This window comes from Rhinolophus hipposideros, assembly GCF_964194185.1.
Source record: "Rhinolophus hipposideros genome assembly, chromosome: 6".
Taxonomy (NCBI): Eukaryota; Metazoa; Chordata; class Mammalia; order Chiroptera; family Rhinolophidae; genus Rhinolophus; species Rhinolophus hipposideros.
Window position 1 is genome coordinate 32040417 of NC_138052.1, and position 25694 is coordinate 32066110.

The following is a 25694-nucleotide window of genomic DNA, read 5'->3' on the forward strand; positions in this document are numbered from 1 at the left end:
GTGTAAATACTCCCACCGAGCCTGATGTCAAGCTACCAACTGTTTAACAGCTGATTTCCAAATTTTCTGATTATTTAATAAACAGCTGTTACCAGCTCAAAAGATCAGTACTTCCAGCACACCATTTCATGAGACATCCTGTTAGGAAGACAGATCCTAAGAGTCAGCAAGAACCACACAAGTCTTCCACCAAGAAAACCTGGTGCAGGGTTTTGGATTTCTATAGGCCACAGCCTTGGTGATGGAGTTCAAAGTAAATTCGCCTAGGTCTCATGAGTCAGGGAGCAGATATCTATGTGGTCATACTGTGGTTAGCATTCTGTTTCTTCAGAAATGCCAGAGAAAACAAAAGAGCAAGGTAAGAAGCATTCACAGAATAGAATGAGACTATTGTTAGCAGGCACACATTTTCCCATATTTTATCCACTTAAGTGTTTCCAGAATTCAGCCCTGATTAATTTGGTAGATGAGAACCCCCTCCCCCCACCCCCCTGCACCCCCAGACAGGTGGCTGTCCTTCAAACTTACATCACTTGCAATATCTCTTGAGGCCTTGGCAGCTTTGATAGGAATTGCATCCGTTCTGAGGTCGTAGCCTTTCTTTTTCGACTCTTCCAAAGAAAGTTTGTAGAGTTTCTGTAAAGAGAGGCAAAGGAATAGTTTTCTTCTAAATAGGAAAGCCTGGATTTATTTTGAAAGAGTAAATTAGCACTGTGGCATCATTTTTATTTTTGAGCAGAATGATTTATTGGTGGTTCAATGGCAGAATGTTCTCACAAAAACATGATTGTGTTTGAAAAAAAAAATCCATTACAAACTCAAGAGATCACCAGAAAAAGTAAAAGTTCCTGGTCTCTACTAGGAACTTTTAAAGTATATTTAAAAGTACTTTAAAATGTACAATGTACTTTTTAAAAATATGAAAGCCTGGTGGATACTTATTGATTTTATCAAATAGGAGTCAAGAGACGACTATAAAACAGCCATATTCCTACAAGAAAACTTTATTGTTTGCAATTGATGCTTTTATTTATTTAATTGTGTGGATTCTACAATCCAAAAAAAAGTCAGCAACCCCAAATCCCTACATAATTGAAACAAAGAAAAGAAAAAAACCCCAAAATACTGGTAGGATTAGAAGATTTCCTAGCAACCACGGTTAGGATGAGAAAGGAAGTGAAGTAGAACACCTTTGCATTTTTTTTTCAATTACATTCTTTTATTTTTTTTTTAAGGAGGGCACAGCTCACAGTGGCCCATGCCGGGATCGAACTGGAAACCTTGGTGCTACCAGTACCATGCTCTAACCAACTGAGCTAGCCAGCCACCCCCTGCATTTTCTAACACTGTTGCACATTTCTTGTGAGGTTTGCCCCAACTTCCTCAAAATGTTCATCTTCTCTTTCCATTTAGCTTTTCCCAAGACCCCCTCTTTAGAACCATCTCAAAAGCTTGGTGGAGGAGCTAAGAACAAAGTCCTAGGATGATCACTTCCTTTTTCTCTTCTTCTGGCCCCCAAACCCTTCTTTTCCTGCCAAGTCTCTTAGTTTGAGAAGGAGGACCTGCTCCTAAAGTGAAGATCCGCATGCCCTTCAAATTCCTAATTGCTGGGCCCAAGTCCCATCGATAGGCTGACTCCAACTCTTAGCAAAGCAAGATAGAAAGAGGAAAACTCTCATTTGTGGATTCCCACTCTTATTTTTAAAAGAGTTACACTCCACATTGACACATATTAATTAGTTAATTTGTTTACTGGTTCAAATGGGGGGGAAAGATGGACACAGGGAGACTATACTTACATCACTCATATTAATTGCATTTGTCTTTGCCAGAACAATTTGGGGGATATCAGGCATCATGTGGACCTTGGTCTTGTCAGCCTCCCATGCTTTTTTGTAGAGGTGCTAGGAAGTAAACACACACACACAAACAAAATCCCGTACAAGTTAGCATTTACAGTCTTAAAAGAAGCCTCACTTAATACATAGCTATCATTGTCCATAGATATCAATATTTTAGATATTTTTATTAGCTAGATCTTATTAAATTTTTATAAAATTTACATGGAAAAGGCGCTCATTCAAACAAGATGGTGGAGGATGTAAAGAAAGAAAGTAAAACGTCCTATCCTCCTATTTGACAGCCTGGAGCTAGGATCTAAAATTTTCTATGCATATTAAAGCCCACATATACTCCTTGCAAAATATAAATACATAATTAAGTACATAACTGTACATAATACAACTTTTTAATTTTTGTACATCTGACAGGTAAAAAATGCTTTCTTTGTTTTAACCAAGTTTAATTAGAAAACAAACAAAACTTCTTCCAGAGCCTTTTTCTAGACCAGGGGTGTAGAAACTTTTTATGGAAAGGGCCAAATAGTAAATATTTCAGGCTTTGTGGGCCAGAGAATCTCTGTCATTAACTACTCAACTCTGCTCTTGTAGTGAAAAAGCAGCCATAGAAGATATGCAAAATTTTAATTAATTTAAATGTAAATCGCCACAGGTGGCTAGTGGTTATAGTATTGGACAGCACAATTCTAATGAAAAGAGCAACAGCCAGGCATCAGAGTCTAATTCTAGTCCAGACCCAATCATTGACCTGCTGTGTGTCTTTAGGGGAGGTGCCTTGATTCTCTGGGCCATGATTTCCTCAACTCTGCTGAGAGGAAGCAACCTGATGATCACCAAGATATTTCTCAGCGTTTGCATTCGCTATTTCTACGATTCTCATCTTGGCATTGTTATGCTGACATGGTAATCATTAACATTGGGGAAAAAATGAAAGTTTTCATTTAATATTTAAAAACTAAATGCATGCTTGTGGTAATTTAAATTTCAAATCTTAAACGGGGCCCTGAGATTTGTGCCTTGTCTTTTAGGCAAATTCCTTTCAAGGAGGTTGGTCTTCTTGACAAATCTGTTTTCTCTCTTAGAAGATTCCAGGGGACTTACTCAGGGACTTAGCATAATACAGCTTTATCTTTCTCATGCAAGTAGGACCATCATTTCCCACAACTGCTTAATGTTAAAGTCCAAATAATTTCCTCCCTTTTGGCTGATCAATGGCATTTTAAATTGCTGTCCACACAATATAATCAATGCTGCTGGCAATTATTCTATTATCTTAGAAACAGATGTTTAAGTTAGATGTGCTTTTGGTCCTGATATCAACTTATGGTTAAGGAATGTATAAATACAGTATGGCTTTTCTAAAGGCTGGAATAATTAATGATCCAAGGAGCTACTGGTGGAGAACGATTGGTCTCATGATTGCCCAGAGAAGGTACGGGCTCAGAATGCTGCTTACAGACAGGTGATCTGGGGGTCGGCTTTGATGGCATCAAAGCAGCTAGGAAGCCGGGTGGATGGGCTGTAACATCCAGCTGTTACCAGGCAAACACTGCTGATTCACAAACACTGCAGCATGAACTTCTATTCATCCTCACCTTCGACAAAAGGGACTCATTCTCCAGGTTTGCATTAAAAGAGGGAGCCCATATTTATTTTGTTATGTCTATTGGATAAGTGGTTCATTGGACACTTGGAGGGCCACCAGTTATGACTAATTCTTATCTTTAACTATAGAACCCCTTTTCAAGGTAGAGTAAACATTATGATGCCCTAAAACTATTAGCAAAACCTATAGGTTAAATGTAAGATATGCCTGGCTTTCCCCTGATGCATATGGAACACTACATTATTAACGACTTACTTCATTCATAATTTTTGCATTATTCTGGGCCAAAACCATATTCATCGAGTCCATCAATGTGGAATACTTCAAAGTGTCTGGGTGTTGGCGGTACTTCTTTTCACTGATAATCTCCATGGCTTTCTTGTTTTTCTCAGCCTCCAGGGAGCCCACAGAGAGCCATCCAACGCCCTTTATGAAATCAGCATAGTCAGCTTTGTACTGATTCTGGAAAAGGAAAAGTTCAGGATGAGAAGAAACCAAAACTTCTAAGAACCACGAGTGTGTATTTAATATTCAGTAAGTTCCACTTCAGTTTTCAACCAATAGTATATTGAATTTCAGCAATTTTTATTCCTAAACTTTTATCTTTTTTATATTTCTTTGTATGAGAAATTAAAAATAAGCAGTACAGGGGCAGCCGGATGGCTCAGTTGGTTAGAGCGCAGGCTCTTGACAACAAGGTTGCCGGTTCAATTCCCGCATGGGATGGTGGGCTGTGCCCCCTGCAACTAAGATTGAAAATGGTGACTGGACTTGGAGCTGAGGTATGCCCTCCACAACTAGATTGAAGGACAACAACTTGGAGCTGATGGGCCCTGGAGAAACACACTGTTCCCCAATATTCCTCAATTTAAAAAGAAAAATAAATAGTCTTTAAAAAAAAATAAGCTGAAATATCGTTGTGATTTGTTTTTCTCAATGTCCTCATAAAGAAAAAGTACTAATAGATAAATACCAAATAGATTAATCTACCATGTGACTATTATTTCAAGAAAGGGGACTATGCTGGCCTAACTTTCTTACAAAAATTCCCAAGTTTCCTTGGTTAATAGATAACTTACGTAGACTCCATTTCTCTCTTTTGCTGTGGCTTTGGTCAGCCACCACTGTTTCAACTCCCTCAAATATACCAGAAACCTCACTGGTATTTTCTGCAAATTTCATTTTTCTCCCCGCATCGCTGACATTTTCCTCTACAACTGTACATGGCTGCTTCCATTTGAGCACTTAAGTACCTATCTGGCAATTAATAGCTTAGCTCTTACATTCTCAAAGAAAAATACAGGCTTGGCATGGCCTGCCTTTGGTTCATAATTTAAATTCACTTCCCCAGCCACCGAATGTCCTCTATAGCTGAATTCTTGGCTCTCTACTGTCTGTCCCTTCCTCACAGTCATTCAAATAGCTGCTTCAGCCATCACCTCCTCAGTATCTACTCGGTACATAAGATAGGTAGTTACAAAGTTGGACGTAGTGAAATGAAAGCTGATTGGGAGTGAGCAGCAAGAGCTATCGAGTCATCTGACTTTCTGCTTTCCCTCTTCTTCCTTTATCAGGAGCCTCTTATGCTTCTGACTTTCTTTGTTAGACATATTTCCTCCAACACATTCTTTCTGAAGCCACATTTCATGTGCTATTGCTGAACCCAGCATCCAACAATGCTCAAAGCAATATTAGCAGAAAATAAGACTTTAGTTTCTAGAATCGATCTCCCTTTTAACAAAAGAAATAAATTCAATTTAAGGTGAAAAAAATGAAACACCTCATTGGGAATTTACACATGAATTGCTTTCGGGCTTTTGAAAATGTCATTACTGATGGTCATTCATGATTTGCTTATTAGCCAGAGTAAACGCTCTGCAAATGGTGCAGCTGCCACGTACATCACTCTGGATCTGCATCATGTTCTTGGCCAATTCAAAGCTCATGGCGTCGGGAAGCAGGTTGTAGGTATGGATCACATTCCTGTAGTTGGTGTTGGTGGCCACTTCCTGAGACTTCTTGGCTGCCACCACACTGAACATGTCCACCGGGGTGTGGAAGGACGTCTTGGACTTCTCATAGCCCTTCTTGTATTCCCGGTCCGACTGCATCTTGGCCACCTGCATGAAGTGCACCAACTTGGGGTCGTCCTCTAGGCTCCGGAAACCGATGTGTTTCCCTTTGTTTTTTTCATAGGCTTGCTTGTATTTGAACTGTGGATAGAAAAGAAAGCATGGTGATGAAAACATAGTGGAGGGAAGAGAACACAATATAATTCCCTAGGTGCCATTAGGTTTGTCATGGGTGTAGAGTTTTAGAGCTACTCTAAAATTAGAGAGGAACTCAGAGAGGGCAGGAAGTAAAATCTTTGTACTTCACATTTCTTGCCAGACTTGAGTCCATGGAAAGGAAATGATCTCAGAGTTAATCAAAGAGACGTGGAAATAAGTTATTTTAGGGTGCTTTAGGAAACAGCTTTTCCCACTCAGCTGTCTAATCAGCAGAAAAGGCTGCAGGCATGATTTTGCAGGGTGTACCTTTAACGGGTCTGCTAGGTAAAATTTATAGGTTGCATCCCCATGTTTGCTTAGAGTTGCCTATAAATGATACTCTAAAAGCACTTGTTTTAACAAGACCTGGTCACTTTTTACATTAAATAATGAACAAATGTTTAGAGGGTCCTTGGATTGGGTGAAGGGATGTGCCTTTTATGTTACATGGGATGACGGTCCCACCAACACTAGGTATGGCTGAATGCAGCTCCTGAATACACACGGATTTGGTTCATTTGCTCTTACTTACTCAGCCTAAAAAAGGCCCAGTGGAAGCACTTACATCACTGGCAATGTCTCTAGAGGCTCTTGCAGCCTTTATTGCGATGGCATCTGGTCTCAGGTCATATCCTTTCTTCTTTTCTTCTTCCCAGCCAGCTTTGTACAGTTTCTAAATGATGAAATTGAAAAACACCAGCATCTTGTTATTTGGGTAAGACGGGGATTCTGATTTCAAAGTGGTTGGCATGTAGAAGACAGATATTCCATAAATATTAGTTCCCTTTTATTTCTCCCCCACTTTTGTTGTTGTTGTTGTTGTTAGTCTACTTACATCACTCATGGTGATTTGGTTTACTTTGGAGAGCAAAATGTCTGGTGTATCAGGCATCACGTGAACGGTGGTCTTGTCTTTATTCCATTTTTCAGTGTAGCGCCTCTGCAACAAGAAGGGCAGGCACATGATTGTACAGCAGGACAATTTTGTAATAGTGCTACCAAGAAGGACTCACAACTCCATGATAGAAGAAGTTAAATCTGATACTGGAAAATGGATGAAACAGCAAAATGGACTGATTAGACTAGACACATGATGAGGGAAAAAAAATGATCAAACAAGGGAGGCATTTTCCACTGAAACAACAAATACCATCTTGCCCCAACCTCACACTACGTGGGTTTTGTCACTCCCTCAGCATGTCACACCCTCTCATACCCAAGGGTCAGTGTGAGAGCTCTCTAGATGTGAGAAAAGTTATAGACTGCCCCTCTCACCACCACCACCACCACCAGGACCATCAGAAAGAGTAAAATGCTGGCAAAGATCATAGTGGCCCTGCTAAGCTCAGTGGCATGAGATCTGTGAGGGTTCTCAGGCTGAGGCCAGCCGTTGAGCTCTTACCTTATCCATAGTCAGTTTGTTACTTTTGTTAAGTGCTTGTTCCATTGTGTCCATGGAGTATGTGAACTTCAGCTTCTCGGGGTGCTGGCGATACTTCTTCTCACTAAGAATCTCTCCTGCTTTCTTTGCTTTCTCCACTTCCAGAGACTCTATCGGGACCCAGCCGATCCCTTTCATCCAGCTGGTGAAGTCAGATTTATATAGATTCTTTACAATAAAAAAAGAAATTTTCATTTCAGAAAGAGTCAGGGCTTGGATTTCCTTGCCTAGATGATTTACTCATTATCAAACAGAAGTAAAAAGGAGCTGGGGGAGAATAACCTACATTTTATGTCCTATCATCTTTTGGAAAAAATTTAATTATAAAAGTGATTACATTCATGGTGACTTTGAACAGAAAATTCTGCTCAATAATTCCTTTAGAAAATTAACTTTGTTGGGAAAAAGTGAACAGAATTTTGCACTGGAAAGCATATTATATCGCATCCATTTGAACCTCTTAGTTTTTAAAGAATACATCATACATTGGGTCTAACACCCAAAATTTAAATACACACACACACACACACACACACACACACACAAAATAACTCCTGAAAGAAGCTATATATAGCTCAAATGAGTAAAATCCTAAAACTCCAAATTCTGGACACAATCCTTAATTGCAATGAGTCTAGTCAGGGTTTGGATGGAGTGAGTGGAATTCCTGATTTTTTGTTCTTCCCTCCCATTGGCTAGACATGAATAACTAATTCTACAGCGACAATCAGTTGACCGTTGCATACATCACTTTGAATCTGCATTGCGTTCCTGGAGTGCTCCACAGACAAGGCATCGGGCAGCAGAGTGTAGCTGTGGAAGGGTTGCTTGTAGTTCATGTTGGTAGCCACCTCCTGAGACTTCTTGGCCGCTGTCACACTGAACATATCCAATGGAGTGTGATACTTGGTCTTGCTGGCTTCATAGCCCTTTTTGTACTCTCGATCTGACTGTATTTTGGCTACATTCATGTAATGCACCAGTTTAGGATCATCCTGAAGACTGAGGAATCCAATCTGCTTGCCTTTGGCTTTCTCATAGGCCTGTTTATATTTGAACTGTAGGAAAAAGAAGGGCAGACAGAAGTTTGATAAAATGGATTACAGGAAACACTGAAGTGTTCAATTGAACTTATATAACAAATTTCACAATAGCCAAATGCAATCTGAATATAGTGTTTTAGTATTTTAAAATAAACAACGAGCAAAATATTTCTGATGGATGGTCTTGATATCTGCTCTGGGGATAATTAAGAGTGGAATAATTTCTAGTTTATATCTAGATTATTCACAAGTAGATTCTTTGAATATACTCAAATGTTCCTGAAAAGTTTGTTTATTAAGGATTTGGTGTATTTTTAAATTATTTGTTTCCATTATTAATTTGTATTACCTAATTAAGTATTTGCATAATCCTGAGTAAATTGCAGCAAAGCCCTTATACAAATTAGTGTATTGGACTCCAAATGAATGAGTTTTTACTTTATTAGGGTATTATATCAATTCATATAGAAACTATAACTTAATTTGTAAGATGTAATTAATTAACTAAAATCCTGTTATTTAATCTATAATTCTTCCTGGTTTTCCATATTTCACCAAACCTTTATTTTGTGGAAATTACATTATTAAAAATACTTGAAGACTTTTCCAGTTTAGTGACATTTTGGTATACCAAGGTTATTTTTCTTCACAAAATTCAAAGAAAAAGCAGTGTCCAAGTTCATAGCAATGACACTAACGAGCATTCAAATTTTTCACAGTTTAAAAAAAGAATTTCCTTCTTTGTAACAACTGGATTGAGTTCTTCAAGATTTTAAAGTACAGCAATATAAAAAAATCATTATACCTTAGGATAGTACAAAATATTTTTAAAACTTTTTATTTGCCTCCTAATATAACACATATAGCCTCATGTGCCATGTAAAGATTTTTTAAATATAGAGAAAGAAAGTTTACTACTTTCAAATTAGACTTACATCGCTGGCAATATTCCTCGAACTTTTTGCAGCAACAATTGGAATAGCATCTGTTCTCAAATCATAGCCCTTAGCAAGGGTTTTCTTCCAGTCTGCTTTATAATAAGCCTTGAAAAAAAGAAAGCTTACTTTATCATTTGATATCATTAAAAGGAGAATGAAACAGGATGCTAAAATCCTTCTTATAAAACATGTCATATTGTACCCCTTCCTATTAAGACAATTCACGGAGGTACTGCTATTAGTTTAGCAGTAGTGTGTCTATCAGATTTTTTAAAACACCATCATTAAATAATACACAGCATGACCTCAACTGCTTTAAAATGTATGTTTGCATAACAAAGAGTCTGAAAGGTAATGCTAAGCTTTGAATGTGGGATAACAGATTTTAATTTTTTTCATAATTTTCTATATTTCCAATTGTTCTATAATAAGCATGTGATATTTTTATTTTCTTGTATTTTTTATAATAAAGCATTTTAAACTTACAGAAAGGTATGAATACTAAAATAAATAATTCAGCGGCAGTATCACCCAGTGTTAATTATCATTAATGCTTAAATATTACTTACAAAAGCAGGGGGGAAAATTTAAATAAACCAAAAGCATAGAAATGAATACTAAAACAATGTTTATTGGAGATAAAAATAGAGCCTAAAATATTAGGAAGAATGACAAAGGCATCTTTTAAGACATGAACAATTTTATCCAGGTTTGATTATGTTTTTAAATTAGAATTTACCGACTTTTTCTTTAAAAAAAGCAAAAGAAAGCAATTCGTAATAGTGAATTTAAATATCACCACCAATTACATACCTAGATTACCCGAGAGAGGTTATGGTAGTTACATACGAAAAAGAGTTTCTAAAGAAAATTACAGTAAACTTTTTTAGAAATTTTAATAAATAACTGAAACAAAATTAAGTAATACTTATCCTTAATACAGACTGTGCACTACTGTGTTTTCCCCATCTTGTGTATCTCAGTTTGTTCCACTTTTTAAAAAACGGAACATAATTTATTAGATTGATTTTATAACCCACTAATCAGTCATAGCCCCCAGTTTGGAAAAGTCTGCATTAAGCAAAATTTTCTGGTAGCCTCTCGTCTCATAGTCTAATGATATGAGTCCAGTCTGAAGACTGTTGGTTGGCCTCTGTACACGGAGTGCAAGGAGAGACTGAAGAAAGAGGCAGGCCACTCCAGATGGGTAGGTGCAGGTTTCATAACGAAGAGAACTTACATATGGGGCTTGTTTTAGATGGCCTCATAGGAGATCTCTGAATCTCCCTGACGGAATCTTAAAAGTTTACAGAGAGGCCTTACGTGGTTCAGCTATGTATACCATCCAGGTGGTCTCAACAACACATTGCTTTATGAAGGCTGAGCCCTTGCAAATGGCTCCCACTGTGGAAACAGTGGGCAGAACATACATTCCAAGGAGAAGCAAGGTGGTAAGGAGCCTGCAACTGCCTACATCCAGCTCTCGGACTAACTGGTGCTCACATCTCTGTGACCTCCTCCAACAGAGACTCAAAGGGGCCACACTCAGCTTATTCCCCTTAAAATTCTCAGTGCTACAGTTACCCAGAAGTGGAAGGGAGCGGTCCACATTAGCAATATGAGACTGGTATCAGGACAAATACTCACATCACTCATGTTGAGGGCGTTGACCTTGGCTTGAATAAACTGAGGCAATTCGGGGTCTATAGTGTACTTGTGCTTCAGTTTCTCTCCCTCCACCTTGTAGTTCAGCTAAAAACAAAGGCGACAGCACGCAAATGTCATTCACTGACAATGTAAGTTTCATCAAACACACACTCCCTTAAAAAGGAAGGCTATTTGTGCTTCTCCATACACAGGCCTCCCTCAGGGATATTGCGGGTTCGGTTCCAGACCACTGCGATAAAGTGAATATGGCAGGAAAGCGAGTCACATGAATATGTTGGCTTGCGAGTGCACATAAAAGTTATGTTTACACTATACTATAGACTATTTTAAGTGTGCAATAGCATTATGTCTTTAAAAAGTTCACAACTTAATTAAAAAAAACACTTTTTTGCTAAAAAACGCTACCCCATCATCTGAGCCTTCAGGGAGATGGAATCTTACTCCTGATGTAGGGTATTACTGTGAATTTGCGAAAAAGGCAACATCTGAGAATCATAAAAAAGTGGACCACAATAGAAGGAGGTGTGCTGTACAAGGCACATACTAAACTGTCACACAGAAAGGGAGTCTGTAGACACATTCATTTATTCATTTTGTCAGTATTTATTGGACAGCACTATGGGCCAGGTAGAGTGGTAGGTTCTGTGTGGGAAAGGGTTGAAAAAAGGCAGGCCCGTCTTTTTGGAACTTACAAACCAAAAGAGGAGACAGAGAATAAACAAATAAACTATAAGACAGAGCTAGAATTTGTGATGTGTTGTAAATAAAATGACTTAAGGAAAGAAACAAGGGTGGTCAGCAAAGGCTCTCTAAGGACAGACATTGAAGAAAAGGGAGGGGTCCAGGCAGGAAAAGAGCATTCAGGACCCTGAGTCTGGAAAGGGTACAGCCAGCCTGAGGGACAGCAGCCAGCCCATGTCACAGGCCTGGAGTGTGCTGGGGAGGCCAGAGGATTAGACAGGATGGGGGGGGCAGGGCCAAGAGGCTGAGGGCCTTCTCAGCCAAGTGAACAAGTTTAGATTTCATTTTCAGTTCAAGGAGAAGTCAGCAATTGGTTTTCAGTACATGAGAGATGTGATTTGATTTATGTTTTAAGATGGTTTCTCTGGTCATCAAGTGTGCACTCATGCAGGCAGTCTAGATAATAGGCTGTGGCAGTTGTCCACATGAGACAGATGGAAGATGGAACTAGGATTGGTGGCCGCTGAACGACAGAGAGTTGCTCCAACAGGATGGCTGAGAGAGATTTAAGAGGCTGACTCAGCAGCTGCTTTAGGTGTGGGGTTCAAACAGAGAGGCCTCAGCAGTGACAGCAGGTTTCTGGCTTGAGTGACTAGCTAGAAGTTGATGGCATTTATTGAGGTGGGGCAAACTTAATTACTGAGTGTACAGTTTTCCCAGCTAACTGGAAAAACACAGTGAGAAGTGACACTTCGGTGAGGACAAAAGAAATCGGAAGGATCTACACCATTTATTACCACTAAAGTAGAATTAGTCTTGTAAACCTGTGGTAATGTGGGAAAAAGGACTGGCCTGGGAAATAAAACCCATAAATAATCCTCAAATCTGAGCCCAGCACAGCATTCCCCACCTCCCAATATCTGGGGCTAAAATCACAAAGTCTTCCCTTCTTTGCTTTTTACTTACCTCTTTCTGATGGAGGTACTTTAACAGAACTCTGAAGTTGACAAATGAGGTGATGCAAGGAGCACTGTAATTAGCCTCTGACTAAGAATTAGGGTCCAAATAGACCTGGGCTCAGAAATGAGACTCCAGATGGCTCTGAAAGTAAGCTTTATCTTCTCTCTAAAGACCTCCCTCTAGCTTGCCTCTCAGAACATTGAGCTATTGAGCAAGTGTATTAGAACATTATCATGCCTCTGCCTGTGTAGCTAAGTAGAAATGTTGCAACTCAGAGCGATAAATAGCTTGGTCTGCAATTCAGACAGTCATGGATAATAACAGTAATCATTTCATTTCATATATATATATATATATATATATATATATATATATATATCACGGGTAGGGGTCTGCTCATGAATAGCACAGACTCTGCTTTTGGAAAATAAAGCAAATTTGGAACATTCTCCTTCTCCCTTCTCTGTTCTTCCTATGTTCATGTGACAAGTTGCCTCAAAAGTAAAACCTTTGACTATACCTCTGACAGCAGTTGATTGGGTCACATAGATGCAGAGTCACGTGTTGAATTAAGAAGGATGATTGAGTGGTTCTGACACGGGTTATTCACGAGCAAACCTCTCTGAAGGGAAACTACTTACATCACTTAGCTGCTTTGTGTTCTGCTGAGCCAAAACCATGCCCATGGAATCAGGCACGCTTGTGAACTTGATGGTATCTGGGTGCTGTCGATACTTCCTCTCACTTAATGCATCACCTGCTTTCTTGGCCTTCTCAACCTCCAGAGAACCAATGGGGATCCATCCAATGCCTTTCAGGAAGGTGTTATACTCATCTTTATACACATTCTGTAAGAGAGTAATCTCATATGAGGAGATATTCTAGAGGACAGTCTAGGCATGTTTCTGACATCTGCCATTCTTTCCAGGGATGATGAATAGCAACCTTTTCAGCATGCTCGTGTCTGTGAGGGAGCTTTTGGCTATGTCTGTCACAGAGCTTCTAACGCAGAATTTAGTAACAAGAAAAAGTAGTTCTGTTGTTAGAGTGCATTATACAACACAGAAGGTATTGAAGCCACATATGTCCATGGTATTGCAACAAAATATTGTGTCTCTTTTGACAATGAATTGGGCTTTCCTTTTGATTTCACCGAAAGCTCCACAACTTTGAATTTCGCCCATACTGTCCACCTCGGCTGGTCCTGACCTCAGGTGAGGTGGGACATTTTCATTGAGCAACAAGAAACGGACATCACTTCTTCCCTTTACAGAGGAGGAGTGTCATAGAAATCTGGCTCCTGCAGAGGGAAAGGCCCTGACTATTAAACGCCCTCCCCATGCAGCTCTCCATGGACCATGCCACAATTCCAGAGCCTTCCTGGTTCATTTTAGATGACTCATCACAAGCATGAGAGTGTGACCTTAAGTTTAGAAAAGTCAAAAATAACTTTCCTGAATTCAGAAAGAATAGAGAAGGCTCCTATTTTGCCTTATACACATTGAAGCAGGCCTGCCAGGAGCAACCATTTCCTCTCATTGGGAATGAAGGTGGGCTTATATGCTTAGTGGAATGTGGTTTTATCTTTGACCCAGAAGTTAATAAAGACAATGCCAATGATTACAATAGGAGCACAGGAAACGGGCCAAAACACAGCTTATCTACCAGGCCTTTGTTAGTCTTGCAATAATGATGGTTTCTTTTAAAGTACATTTTTCAAACACCTTACTGCATGTGAAGTCAACTAAAATAGAAAGAAATGATCAACCCTTAAGTACAGCACCTCTGGGTCGGTTCTCTTGCACATACTTACATCACTCTGAATTTGGTTGGCATTCTTGGTGTGCTGGACACTCATGGCGTCAGGTAGGTACGTGTAGTGGTGTGTCGGTTGTTTGTAGTTGATGCTGGTGGCAACATCCTGGGCCATCCTTGCTGCTGTGATGCTAACCATGTCCCCAGGGGTATGGTAGCTGGTTTTGGTCTTCTCGTAGTTTTTCTTGTATTCACGATCAGACTGCAGCTTTGCCACATTCATGTAGTGGACCAGCTTGGGATCATCCTGGAGGCTTCTAAAGCCCACATGCTTTCCCTTGGACTTTTCATAAGATTCCTTGTATTTATACTGTGGAGGCAGAATTTGGTTAGCAAAGTCCTCGTCATTGGTAATATTAGGTGCAGCAATTACATTCAAACACAAAAGTACTCAGAACATTGCGGCTTTCTGGAAGATGGTACAAGAAATGCAAACCATATCCCCTCACACACACCCCAGAAAGTTCAGCGACAGAACTTTACAGTGTTACAGATGGGTGTCATGATAAACTCAGGACCAGTTTCTTTTCTTTGCTATTAATCCAATAGATGATTTACATGTAGGACTTTATTTAAAGCCAACTAAATTTTCACACTTAATATAAACATGACACATTCCAAATATAAGACAAATCAATATCTCTTGGTTTTCCAGGGAGGTGAATTTTCCAAGTCCATTATGTTATTTCACATCATGGCATTTTAGAAATTATTGAGAAAACCTTCCATTATATATTGTGATTAGCATAGTGATATGTACGCAATAGGTACAGAAGAAACCCTACAGAACTCTACACGGGAGACATTTACACTCATATCTTCTTGGGATGGGGGATGGAAAACATTACTGTGTTTGCTGCCTCAGGTTGACCTAATAGAGTTCAAACAGAACCCCCCTTCTTTTTAGGTGGTGTCAATTTAGATGCTGCATAGGCAGGTAGCTAGGTCTTCACCCACCCATTTCTCAGCTACTCTCCAAGCTCACTGCTGAGGCAACAGCAGATGAATTAAGGATCTACAGTAAGGACAGGAACTGCTGCGAACTTTCCCAATCAGTAAAAACCTAACCACAAAAGCTCTGCTGTCCAGGATCTTACTGCTGGAATCGGCAGTCGGGTGTGGATTGAGCTATATTGTCTATAATTGGTCCAAACCTCAATTTTTATATAAAAGAATTGAAGTCCACCCAAACTCTAGACATTCTGTTCCTGCCGTTTAAGCACTGATTTAACAGCAAGAGTTAGCAAGCAAACAAATTATCAAGTAATCTCTAGGCATGTTAGGAAAAGCTCTGTGTAAGTGCTGGGGAAAAAAAGATAATGTCATACTTTAGACTTTCACTTTCTCCTTAAACTAGAAATATATTTCATAGTGATGTGCAAAACTTTGAAGAACGCGTTTTCAGCACCAGCTGTAGAATTCTTACACCCCTATCTCCCATGTGGTCTACACATGGGTGGTTTCTTTCTTCTCTTCTCAAACCAAGATTGTAGCCCCTGGAACAGTGTGTAACTGTGTGACAGTGCAGTCTGCAGAGCATGCGTACTTTTTGAAGATTTGGTTTTCCAATGATGGAAAGAAGAAGTGTATACGTGATAGATGAAATGGGCATCAATTCATATAAATCAAAATTATATTCTAGAACAGCAGGCTGTTGCCCATGTGGCATATAAAATCTGTTCATTGTATATAACATCTCTTCAGTCTTCTTCATGCAATTATAATGTAGGCAGACACCTGAATTTCACATGTTAGTGTTAGTCAGGGTGTTCTCTCTGGAAATAAGTGTGGGCTGTCAGGAAAAGTGTCACTGAGGGTCATCTTCACAATCAGGGGAGTGAGCCGCTGTCAGATTTATGACAGCTCTACCAAGTAGGGTAACAGAAAAGAATCACACAACGTTGAAAAAGTGACAGGTTCCCAAAACATTATTTTGTGGAGAATTAGAATGTCATTAATTCAACATATTGTTTTCAATGTGGTATCGTTTAAACAAACACACATTTGATTCCTTTTTCTTAAAAAGCAATCACGCAGATTTCACCTAAAATGTTTACTCACGTCACTGGCAATGTTTCTTGATGCTTTGGCTGCAGTGATGGGAATAGCATCAGCCAACACGTTGTTGCCTTTGGCTATTAAGTCGTGCCAGTCCCGTTTATAACAGACCTGGGACAGGAAAATAAAAAGGATGTCAGCATGCTGAGGATTCATCAGCTCAAGTGACTCCTCAACTGCTGGGATTGTTTTGTTCCTTTCCAGACAACTCAAAGCATCTCCTGTAGGACATACTGTTTCAGGACGTCACAGTAGCTACATGTCACACTTTGCATAGCATGAAATTATTGGACTCTATACTAATTATTCACCCACATCTGGTTTGGGCACATATTGAAGAGGGATATTGAGAAACCGGAGTGAAATCAGAGGAGCCGAATACGGGTTCTAGAAACCATGGTGTGTGAGGACCACTTAGAGAAAATGAACTTGTTCAGTTTTATGAAAAGAAGGTCAAGGGAAGACCTGGTAGTTAGCCTTAGAAATTTTAGGGTTGTTGTAAAAAAGGGGGGAGGGAGTTCATATATCTTGTTTCTCTGGAGGATAATCTTCTCCATGTGCAAAAACAAGAAAACTAAGTAGAAGTTGTAGAGAACTAGATGTTGAGCTCTACATAAGGAAGAATGCTAGACCCCTTAGAGTTGTCCTAAACTTGAAAAGGCCAACTCGAGGAGTACAGACCATCTTCAAGGGATATGCTCCAGTGAGGCCTATGTGGAAATTGACCTAAATAACTGTCAAGGCTTCATCATACTCTTAATATCCTATTATTTTATCATCAGGTTTGGATTTCACACCCCGTCAAAGATGCTACTTACATCACTTATATTGTAAGCGTTGCACTTGGCCTGGAGAAACTGAGGAAGATCAGGACTTAGAGTATATTTATGTTTCACATCTTCTCCTTTAGCTTTGTATAATATCTGCAACATATAGTCACAAAAATAAAGTGCATTAAGGATAGCACAAAAAGGAAAATACACTAATTGCATGCTTAAAGGAGTTATTCCTAGCACAATCCTCCACTATTTCTATTCTTAAAAAGTATCAAAGGCATTTTCCTATTTTTAAGGAACTCAAGTATCTTGCTGTCTTTCAGAAGACCCAACAATTCCGTGTATTAAAATTTAAAAAAATTCTTAAGAAAATAGAACTCTTTGCCAGAGACAAATGAAAAATATGTTCAAATGGGAAACACTAACATGAATAACAGAAGTCACCAAAACCAGAAAGTTCATTGTTTGCTAGTGGAGTTAATAGTTCTTAAAGTGTTTTATTTTCTTTTGAATTTTTATTCATAGAGAGAAAATGGTAGTTAGAAGGAGTCTTTCACTTCTGCTAAAAAACTTTCCAGTTATAATTATATCAGTAAGAGCATTAATCATTTCCTTATACTATGAAGGTGCTTATACATAAATCCAGTATACTCAAAAGGTTTACCGTTTCATATGTACCTTGTTTTGTCATTTAAAGATGCCTGAGAAATATAAGTGTATGATGTAGAAATTGTATTGTATTCTCTTGTTAATGGAAAAGAATGAAATTGCTTAAATTCTAAAACTCAAACACAACTGGAATCACAAGTAGATTTTCAATCTCTTGATTGTCATTTATCATATATACTCCCATTGCCCAGCATGTCTTTGTAGAATACCATATGAAAGCAGGTGTGCATGTATCACAAGTGAAGTCTGAAATGGCTGATAGTTAAATGAATACTCAAATACTACATAATTTCTTCTAGGAATCCAAGAGCTTAGAAACCATACCCTAAGCATTCACAGAATCTCATTAATTGTACCTTCTAAACATCTCCTTTCCTATTGTTATTGCCTTAGTTCAAGTCCAAATAAGCCTTCTGTTGGATAACTGTAACAGCTTTCTAATTCATCTCCTTGCCTCCAGTCTCTCCTCTCTCCAATATAACCTCTGTACTTTTTGCAGAGTTATCTTTTAAAACACAGACCTGATAATGCACCTCCACAGATGAAAAATATTCAAGACCTCCCATTACCTAACCTATAATGTCCAGACTTATAAATTAGTGTACAAGACTCACAGTGATCAGGCTACAATCCTAAACCCTTCACTGTCCTTCCATTCATTGCTTCTTGACTGTCATTATGTTTTTCCTTTTGTCAGAAATGTGTCCTTCCCTTATTTGCTGGGGAAGCTCTGATAGGCAGTCACTCTCTTCCCTGGTACTTAGCACATGCCTCTCCTGGAGCATTCATTGCTCCAAATGGCAACGCTGTTTCTATCTATGCCTTTGTCTTACACTGTTGTCCTATATCCTTGTTATATCCTATCTCCCACTAATCCTCATCTATTTAATCTTTATACCAACAGCACATAATACAGTGCCTGGCACAAGGAAGGTGTTCAAAAACATTCATTCAATGAATGAATGAATGAATGCTTTTGATGTTCCTTTAACTGTCCTATACACCAAATTTTCCTTTATCTGACTTTAGCCAGGCCATGTACATTGCTCATGGACAGGCAGGCAAACAATATACTAATCTCCACCAAGATATACGTTTTTTAAAAAGTCTATAATAATTGTATATGATGATTGAGGGGTAAAATTATATACTATAGAATTGAATATGATGGATTTGCCACAATAAAATGTCTGGGATTTAAGCTTAATTTGTGTGTGTGTGTGTGTGTGTGTGTGTGTGTGTGTGTGTGTGTGTGGTACTAGAGTAGAATCTTGTGCACCATGTCAAATTTTCCAGTAACATGGTATTTTAAGGCAGTTTAAAAGGAAGAGGTTTTAAAAAGGAAGGTAAAAACACAGACAGAAAAAAAGAAACTATTAGTGCCCGAACTAAAAATAATTATAATTATTAATTTTATAATAATTTCAAAAGGAAATTTCAAAAGGAATTTCAAAAGGAAAAGATGTTGGCATAGAAGAATAACAAAATTTGAGCTGATATTTATTTTATTAAAACCTCCCCCCATCCTTTATACCCTCTGTTTTGTTGTACTCACATCGCTGGCTTGCTGTGTGTTCTGTTTTGCCTGAACCATCACTGGAGAGTCCACGATGCTGGTAAATTTGAGAGTGTCTGGATGTTGCCTGTACTTCTTTTCACTCAGGGCATCACCCGCCTTCTTAACTTTTTCTACATCCAGACTCCCAATAGGTACCCAGCCGATACCTTTCATCCAGTTGTTGAAGTCTTCCTTGTAGACATTCTACAGCAAAGGGAAAAAAAGAGGCATGAGCGCCTAAGACAAGGGATTCTCTCCTACAGGCTCCGACCTGAGAGGGGGAGGGACTGCCTTGTGGACTAAATGTCACCTACATTGCTCTGTATTTGCATCATGTTTTTAGACAACTCCAGGTCCATGGCGTCAGGCAGGTAGGTGTAATGATGCAGCAAATGCTTATAGTTGGTGTTGCTGACGATATCCTGAGCTTTCTTAGCTGCCACAACGTTGACCATATCATGGGGAGTGTTGTATTTTGTCTTTGTCTTCTCATAGTCCTTTTTATACTCCCGGTCCGACTGCATCTTGGCTACATTCATGTAATGAACCAGTTTAGGATCATCTTGGAGACTTTGGAAGCCAACCATTTTCCCTTTGGCTTTTTCATGATCTTTTTTGTACTGAACCTATTGGAAATAAAGGTGGGCATATTTTTAAATGTAGTAATGAAGATTTTACTGAACCATGAGACCATGACTTGAAGCAATGGAGCCTCCCAGAAATGACTTCAATAAACAAATAATTAGATGTTTGCTTGTATATATTTTGAAAGGTAGCCAGGTAAAATTAAAATGTTATTTCGAGCCCATTTGATTGTGTGTAGCTCTTTCTGCCACTGGAGAGAGATGGGGGTGGGGGCGTAAGCATAATTCACATCAGTGACAAAGTGAAATGAGTTCCTTCCCACTTAGATACTGGTAAAGACAAATGGAAAGCTAAATACTTCACAATTCTTACCAATTACATTGTGTTGTTAAAAAAGATCCCAAATAGCTGGCTATCTGATTAGTAGTAAAATTGTAGTAGTAGTAGTAATAGTAGCAGCAGAATTTTAAGGACTTTTTTTTGCATATTCAAAGGGAGACCCTGAGCCACTAGTGTACAAACACTAACTGGTTCTGAAAAATAAAATGAGGAGAATGGAGCTCCCTTGGGGGAAACTGAGAAGCAGAGATGTGAGGAAAGATTTGTGTGTTTGTGGGGGTTGGGTGGCTGGAGGAGAGCACCCACAGAGAAAGGGGATCAGTGAGAAATTCTGGATGGCAGGGCCTTTAAGACACAGGCATTATTCATTCAATTGTTTATTCAATTGTATTTACATCGGTGCACTGTCCACTTCATTGCAAATACTCAGTAAAGTTGTGCTTGGGACTTGGGCGGAAATCAAAAGGAAGGGGCTATGTTCCATCCCTGGATCATGCAGAGTAGAAAAAGAAGTGAATCCAGGGGAGGAGAGCCCCGGTAAGCCAGAGCAACACCATCATGTACAAACCAGGAGACAGTTAATGGAAAAACGAAAACATCAGAACACCCACAGCAATCGCAGGGAGGGTACCCCACTTCCTATAGGACAACAGGTAAAGACTTGATTCAATTTTCCTTAATTCCCAAAGAGCAAAGCAACTTCAGTTCACAGCTGGGTTTCGGTAAGATAGCAAAAGAAACAAAGTGCCTAACTTTAACGGAACCTAGTGACTATTAGGGGCTATGAAACTTGAGGCCAACTCATTCATCTGTAGAAGCATTGAAGGAAAAAGAGAAGAGTAAGGAAATGGGGAATTCATATAAATTAAGCAAGTTTTGAGATAATATTTTACCATCAGGAAGGCTGGTGGCTATTACGACTTAAATAGTAAGTAACTTATTTATTTCCATAGTAGGGATCACGTGAATTTGTGCAGAAATATAGATGAGAATTTTAAATTAGGGTGCTTCATTAGAAGTGATCAATAAAGGTTATATGAATCCTGACCCCCGAGAAATTCAGATCTGTTCAGGGAACGTTCCTTCCTGAATAGTTTTCAACCAGATTTGCTTCCGTTCGGGGACAGTAGATGTGGTAACAATTGGGATAACAAGCCCACCTCACCCCATTTTCTAGTCACACAGATGACTGCCAGCTGGACTTACATCGCTTGCTGCGTGCCTGGCAGCTTTGGCAGCTTTGATGGGAATCGCATCGATTCTCAGGTCATATCCCTTTTTGCTCAAATCCTTCAAATCTGCTTTGTACATAGTCTGAAAGAAAAAAATGTCACTTAAATGTAACTCAGTCCTCACTTAGAAAAGGCTTCTCCTGCACTCAGCAGCTGAGACCGTGCGCTCACCTCACTGATATTATAAGCATTGACCTTAGCCTGGATGAACTGGGGCAGGTCAGCCGGCAGGCTGTACTTGTGGATCATTTCTTCTCCCTTGGCTTTGTAGGCAATCTGAGAGAGAAAAAAATATGCATGCGTAAATGAACAACAAAGTAGGAAAAAGGGTTTCATGGCACAAGAAAAGAATTTCAGAGCGGATCACATCGCTTTTCAGAGCAGGTGCTTTTCATGAAAGACTCTCTGTGCTGTCCCCATATTCGCCTGCAAATATCTGTAGGCATTCCAGGTCTCAGATGCCATCACACAGGGTCCTATCTTTGTGCTGGGTCAACCTTGACAAAGGTCCCTTTGGTATGTATGTACTAGGAACCTCTGGACCTGGGTAGGGACACCGGGAGGGAATTAGTCCAGGAAGGTGACCCGATGACAATGTTAACCTGCAAGCACTTTCCTGGGCATAGGAAAGGCTAATAAGGAGGGAATTACACCAACCATCTGTGTTATACTTTGTGGGCTACTAAAGGGACTGAGGGGTAGATTTCACGGTATAAGATTTTTGGCTTAGCTCTGACTTAAAATATAACTCCAGATGATGTAGTGCTATGTTCATTTTTGTGCTCTTTCCTAGAAATAGGCTTGTAATGTTTCTTATCATCAAGAGAAGCTCCTCTTACCTTCTCCTTGGAAAGCAATGTCACAATCCTGAAAGAACAGTCAGGACACTACACATCATCCTCTAAAGATACTATTAGGTGTGCTTTATCAATGAAAAGCTGGGGGAATTACACAGTTGCTCGTGTAACTGAGTCTCCTTTGATTGCCTAATAACTACAGGTAATCCGTACATTTGCAACACAAACAAATTTTGTACTAGTTAACATTTGTTAAAACTCTGGTAGGATTAACACTTACATCACTCCTCTGGGCCTGGTTAATTTTAGATTGTACTATAATCGGAGCATCTTCAATTGAGGTAAACTTGAGAGTGTCTGGATGTTGGCGATATTTTTTCTGTTTGGAGAATTTGAAAAAAAGAAAAACAATAATATTACTGAATTCACTGAAGGCTAATACATAAAAATCCTTGAAAATTATTTTGGAGAGACATGCGTTTTCCTGATTTAAAATGTAAAAACAGTAGATTTTTGGCTGGCTTGGGGGGGAAAAATGAATTCAATACAAAAGCCAGTGTTTAAAAAATCTGCTTCACCTTGGAATTTTGAGGGGCACTACTGACCAACACAACTTTCGGGAACCAGACTTTACTCTTCTAATTTCTTACTTATAATATGGAAGAGGGTACTCTCAGCTAAGCAGAATCCAGAAACATCACAACATTTTCTAAAAGGTTAACAGAAAACCATGTAGAAAAACAATTTAGAGCGTCTTTGCATGACACGAACAACTTCTCAGGGATGTCATTTCCCCTGTCACTCCATTAGGAGCTGAAGTGAAGAATCTCTCTGGCTGAGGAGGGAATAATCGAGGAATTAGGATGACAGCTAAGGATTATTACGAAGAGAGGGAGGGCTTTTGCGTTAATATGATCAGTACACAGACTGTCACAGCAGCACGAAGGAGGCGCAGGAGTGAGAACATTGGAAGGTGCTCCAACTGGGAGCTGGCAACTTCTAGGTACCCAAATTCCTATATCCTTTTCCATTTGTTCTCCCAGTCTCTTCCTTTGTGCATGTTATACATTCCTAGGTACATAGTGGCATCGCTCTTTCAACTTCAGACTTCTGACAACTACCAACTCAGAAGAACTTTTTCTGAAAAATCTGAGTAGATAAAATGGTTTTTGCCCAAGACAAATACAAGCACAAAACAAGAAGAACAACAAAATCTTGTGGAAGACAATGTTCACTGAGCACCTCTGCCCTTTCTTTATGTGGTCTCAACCTTGATGATGGATTCACCTGACACTGGTGGGAATGTTTTGCTGTTGGCAGAGAAGGGACAGAGAACCTGGTTGCTGTACGATTGCAAGATCATCATTGTTTCTTAGACTGAGTAACAATTTATATACTACTTCAGAGTCATCAAGAATATGACATAGGGTATTAATACTTCAAAAATTTATATAATGTTCATTATATATATGCATTATTCATAATGACCAACAATTGGAAAAAACCCACATGTTCACTAACTGGATAACCAAAACGCAACATAGCCACTTAAAGGAATGCCACTCAATAATAAAAAGGAATTAATTGCAGACACTTTGAGGTGATGGATGTACTTCAAAAACATTATGCTAAATGAAAGAAGCCTGATATAAAGGCAATTTCTAGAAAAGCAAAACTATTGAGACAGAAAGCAGATGAGGAGTTGCCTGGCACTGAAAATGGGAGCAGGAATTTTTCAAGGAAACTTCTTGGGATACGAGCAGAATTTTAAAATTCAATTGTAAGGATGACTATACAGCCATATAAACTTATTAAAACTTGTCAGGGATACACTTAAAACAGGTGAATTTTATGGTATGCAAAGTATATCTTGATAAAGTTGTTAAGAATATTTTTATCATGAATTGTTAACATACATGATTTTGGTTGTGTAAAGGAGTACGTTTATCTACCAGAATAATTCAAGGTAAGTTTTTCCCTCAGCAACAATTGTTAGAGAATGAAGCAGTGAAGAAGGCACTTGCCATGGTTTGGGGATTTTTAACATGACACACGCACAAATCTCTGTGACACAGGAACTGGCTTTACCTCATTAAGAATGTCTGAAGCTCGCTTTGCTTTTTCCACTTCTAGGGACCCAAAAGGCACCCAGCCACAACCTTTCATCCAGCTGTTGTAGTCAGCTTTGTATTCAACCTAAAACACCAAGAAAAAGATTAAAATTCTTTGGCTCAGCATCATCCTTATTTGTAAAATCATTAACATTTTTACCCGAAAAGATGTTTTTAAGATTTCTGACGAGCTTCCTTACTCCATACGTTAAGATTATTTTAAACACATCCTTGGTGAGAGATTTTAACAGCCTTTAGATTTTCACTGTTTTTCTAGTGGGCATACATTCCATTTCATCCTTATTTTAAAACTGAATGGAAGAATGTGGAATTCTAAGTTCAATATGAAAAAAACGCTAAATTCAAGGAATACAGGAATACAAGTGTTATGTTTAGATAATCAAATGTGAGATGTTTGCTCACTGGAATTCTAAGTATTATGTTTCCATGGTCAAATTAGGACTGGAGGCCACGTTGAAGGTGGATAATTTTGCTCATTTTTGATTAAATAAGACTTGATAGTAGTTATTTGTACTACGTGTTTGCACACAATGCCCTTCATGTGCAATGGTCCACTTAGGAGTGTTCCTACTTGGCTAACAATGCACTTGAACACAGTTGCACTGGTTAATTTGCTTATAGAAAACAGCTATCCTTTGGCATTGGTCCTATTTTAGTCCTACCTAATGTTATCAAAATAACGAGCTACTCTTGTTGTATGGCTATAGACGGTACCTAAAACTTACATTCTAGATACAAAATTCAACTTGTTCTTTAGGGTGGGCCTTTTAATTGGAATAAAAAATCAAGAAACCATTTGACTCCTGCCTTTGAGAGGCTTACAATCTATTTGGGAGGAAGAAATATAGCAACAATTCAACAAATAAATGAGATAATAATGCATAGAACAGAATTCTTAGCAATGGAAATGCAGGGTATTATGTTCATACCAACATTAGTCACAATAGCCAAAAAATAGAAGCAACCCAAAAGTCCACTGACAGATGAATGCCTAAACAAAATGTAGTACAACATAAAATGGAATATTATTCAGCCTCAAGAAGGTACGAAACTCTGACACATGCTACAGTATTGATGAACCGTGAGGACATTACGCTAATTGAAATAAGCCAGTCACAAAAAGACATACTGGATAGTTCCATTTATATGAGGTCTCGAGAGTAGTCTAACTCATAGAAACAGAAAATAGAAAGGGTTGGTTGCCAGGGGCTGAGGGAGGAAGGAAATGGGGAGTTGCTGTTTAACGTGTACAGAGTTTCAGTTTCAC

The 25694-nt window shown here is 38.9% G+C and overlaps 1 protein-coding gene across 1 annotated transcript in view; it reads right to left on the reverse strand.

Annotated features, from left to right (window-relative positions):
* NEB (nebulin) overlaps positions 1-25694 on the reverse strand; it is a 181532-nt gene that overhangs the window by 122235 nt on the left and 33603 nt on the right. The window contains exons 22-41 of the mRNA XM_081052074.1: positions 24384-24491; positions 22576-22674; positions 21670-21774; positions 21473-21580; positions 19657-19968; positions 19340-19546; positions 17158-17262; positions 16343-16450; positions 14280-14591; positions 13108-13314; positions 10805-10909; positions 9155-9262; positions 7923-8234; positions 7138-7344; positions 6571-6675; positions 6301-6408; positions 5367-5678; positions 3721-3927; positions 1800-1904; positions 529-636 (exon numbers count right to left, since the gene is read on the reverse strand). Of these exons, the coding sequence (XP_080908200.1) occupies positions 529-636; positions 1800-1904; positions 3721-3927; positions 5367-5678; positions 6301-6408; positions 6571-6675; positions 7138-7344; positions 7923-8234; positions 9155-9262; positions 10805-10909; positions 13108-13314; positions 14280-14591; positions 16343-16450; positions 17158-17262; positions 19340-19546; positions 19657-19968; positions 21473-21580; positions 21670-21774; positions 22576-22674; positions 24384-24491 (3348 nt within the window). The remainder of the gene's footprint in view (positions 1-528; positions 637-1799; positions 1905-3720; positions 3928-5366; positions 5679-6300; positions 6409-6570; positions 6676-7137; positions 7345-7922; positions 8235-9154; positions 9263-10804; positions 10910-13107; positions 13315-14279; positions 14592-16342; positions 16451-17157; positions 17263-19339; positions 19547-19656; positions 19969-21472; positions 21581-21669; positions 21775-22575; positions 22675-24383; positions 24492-25694) is intronic.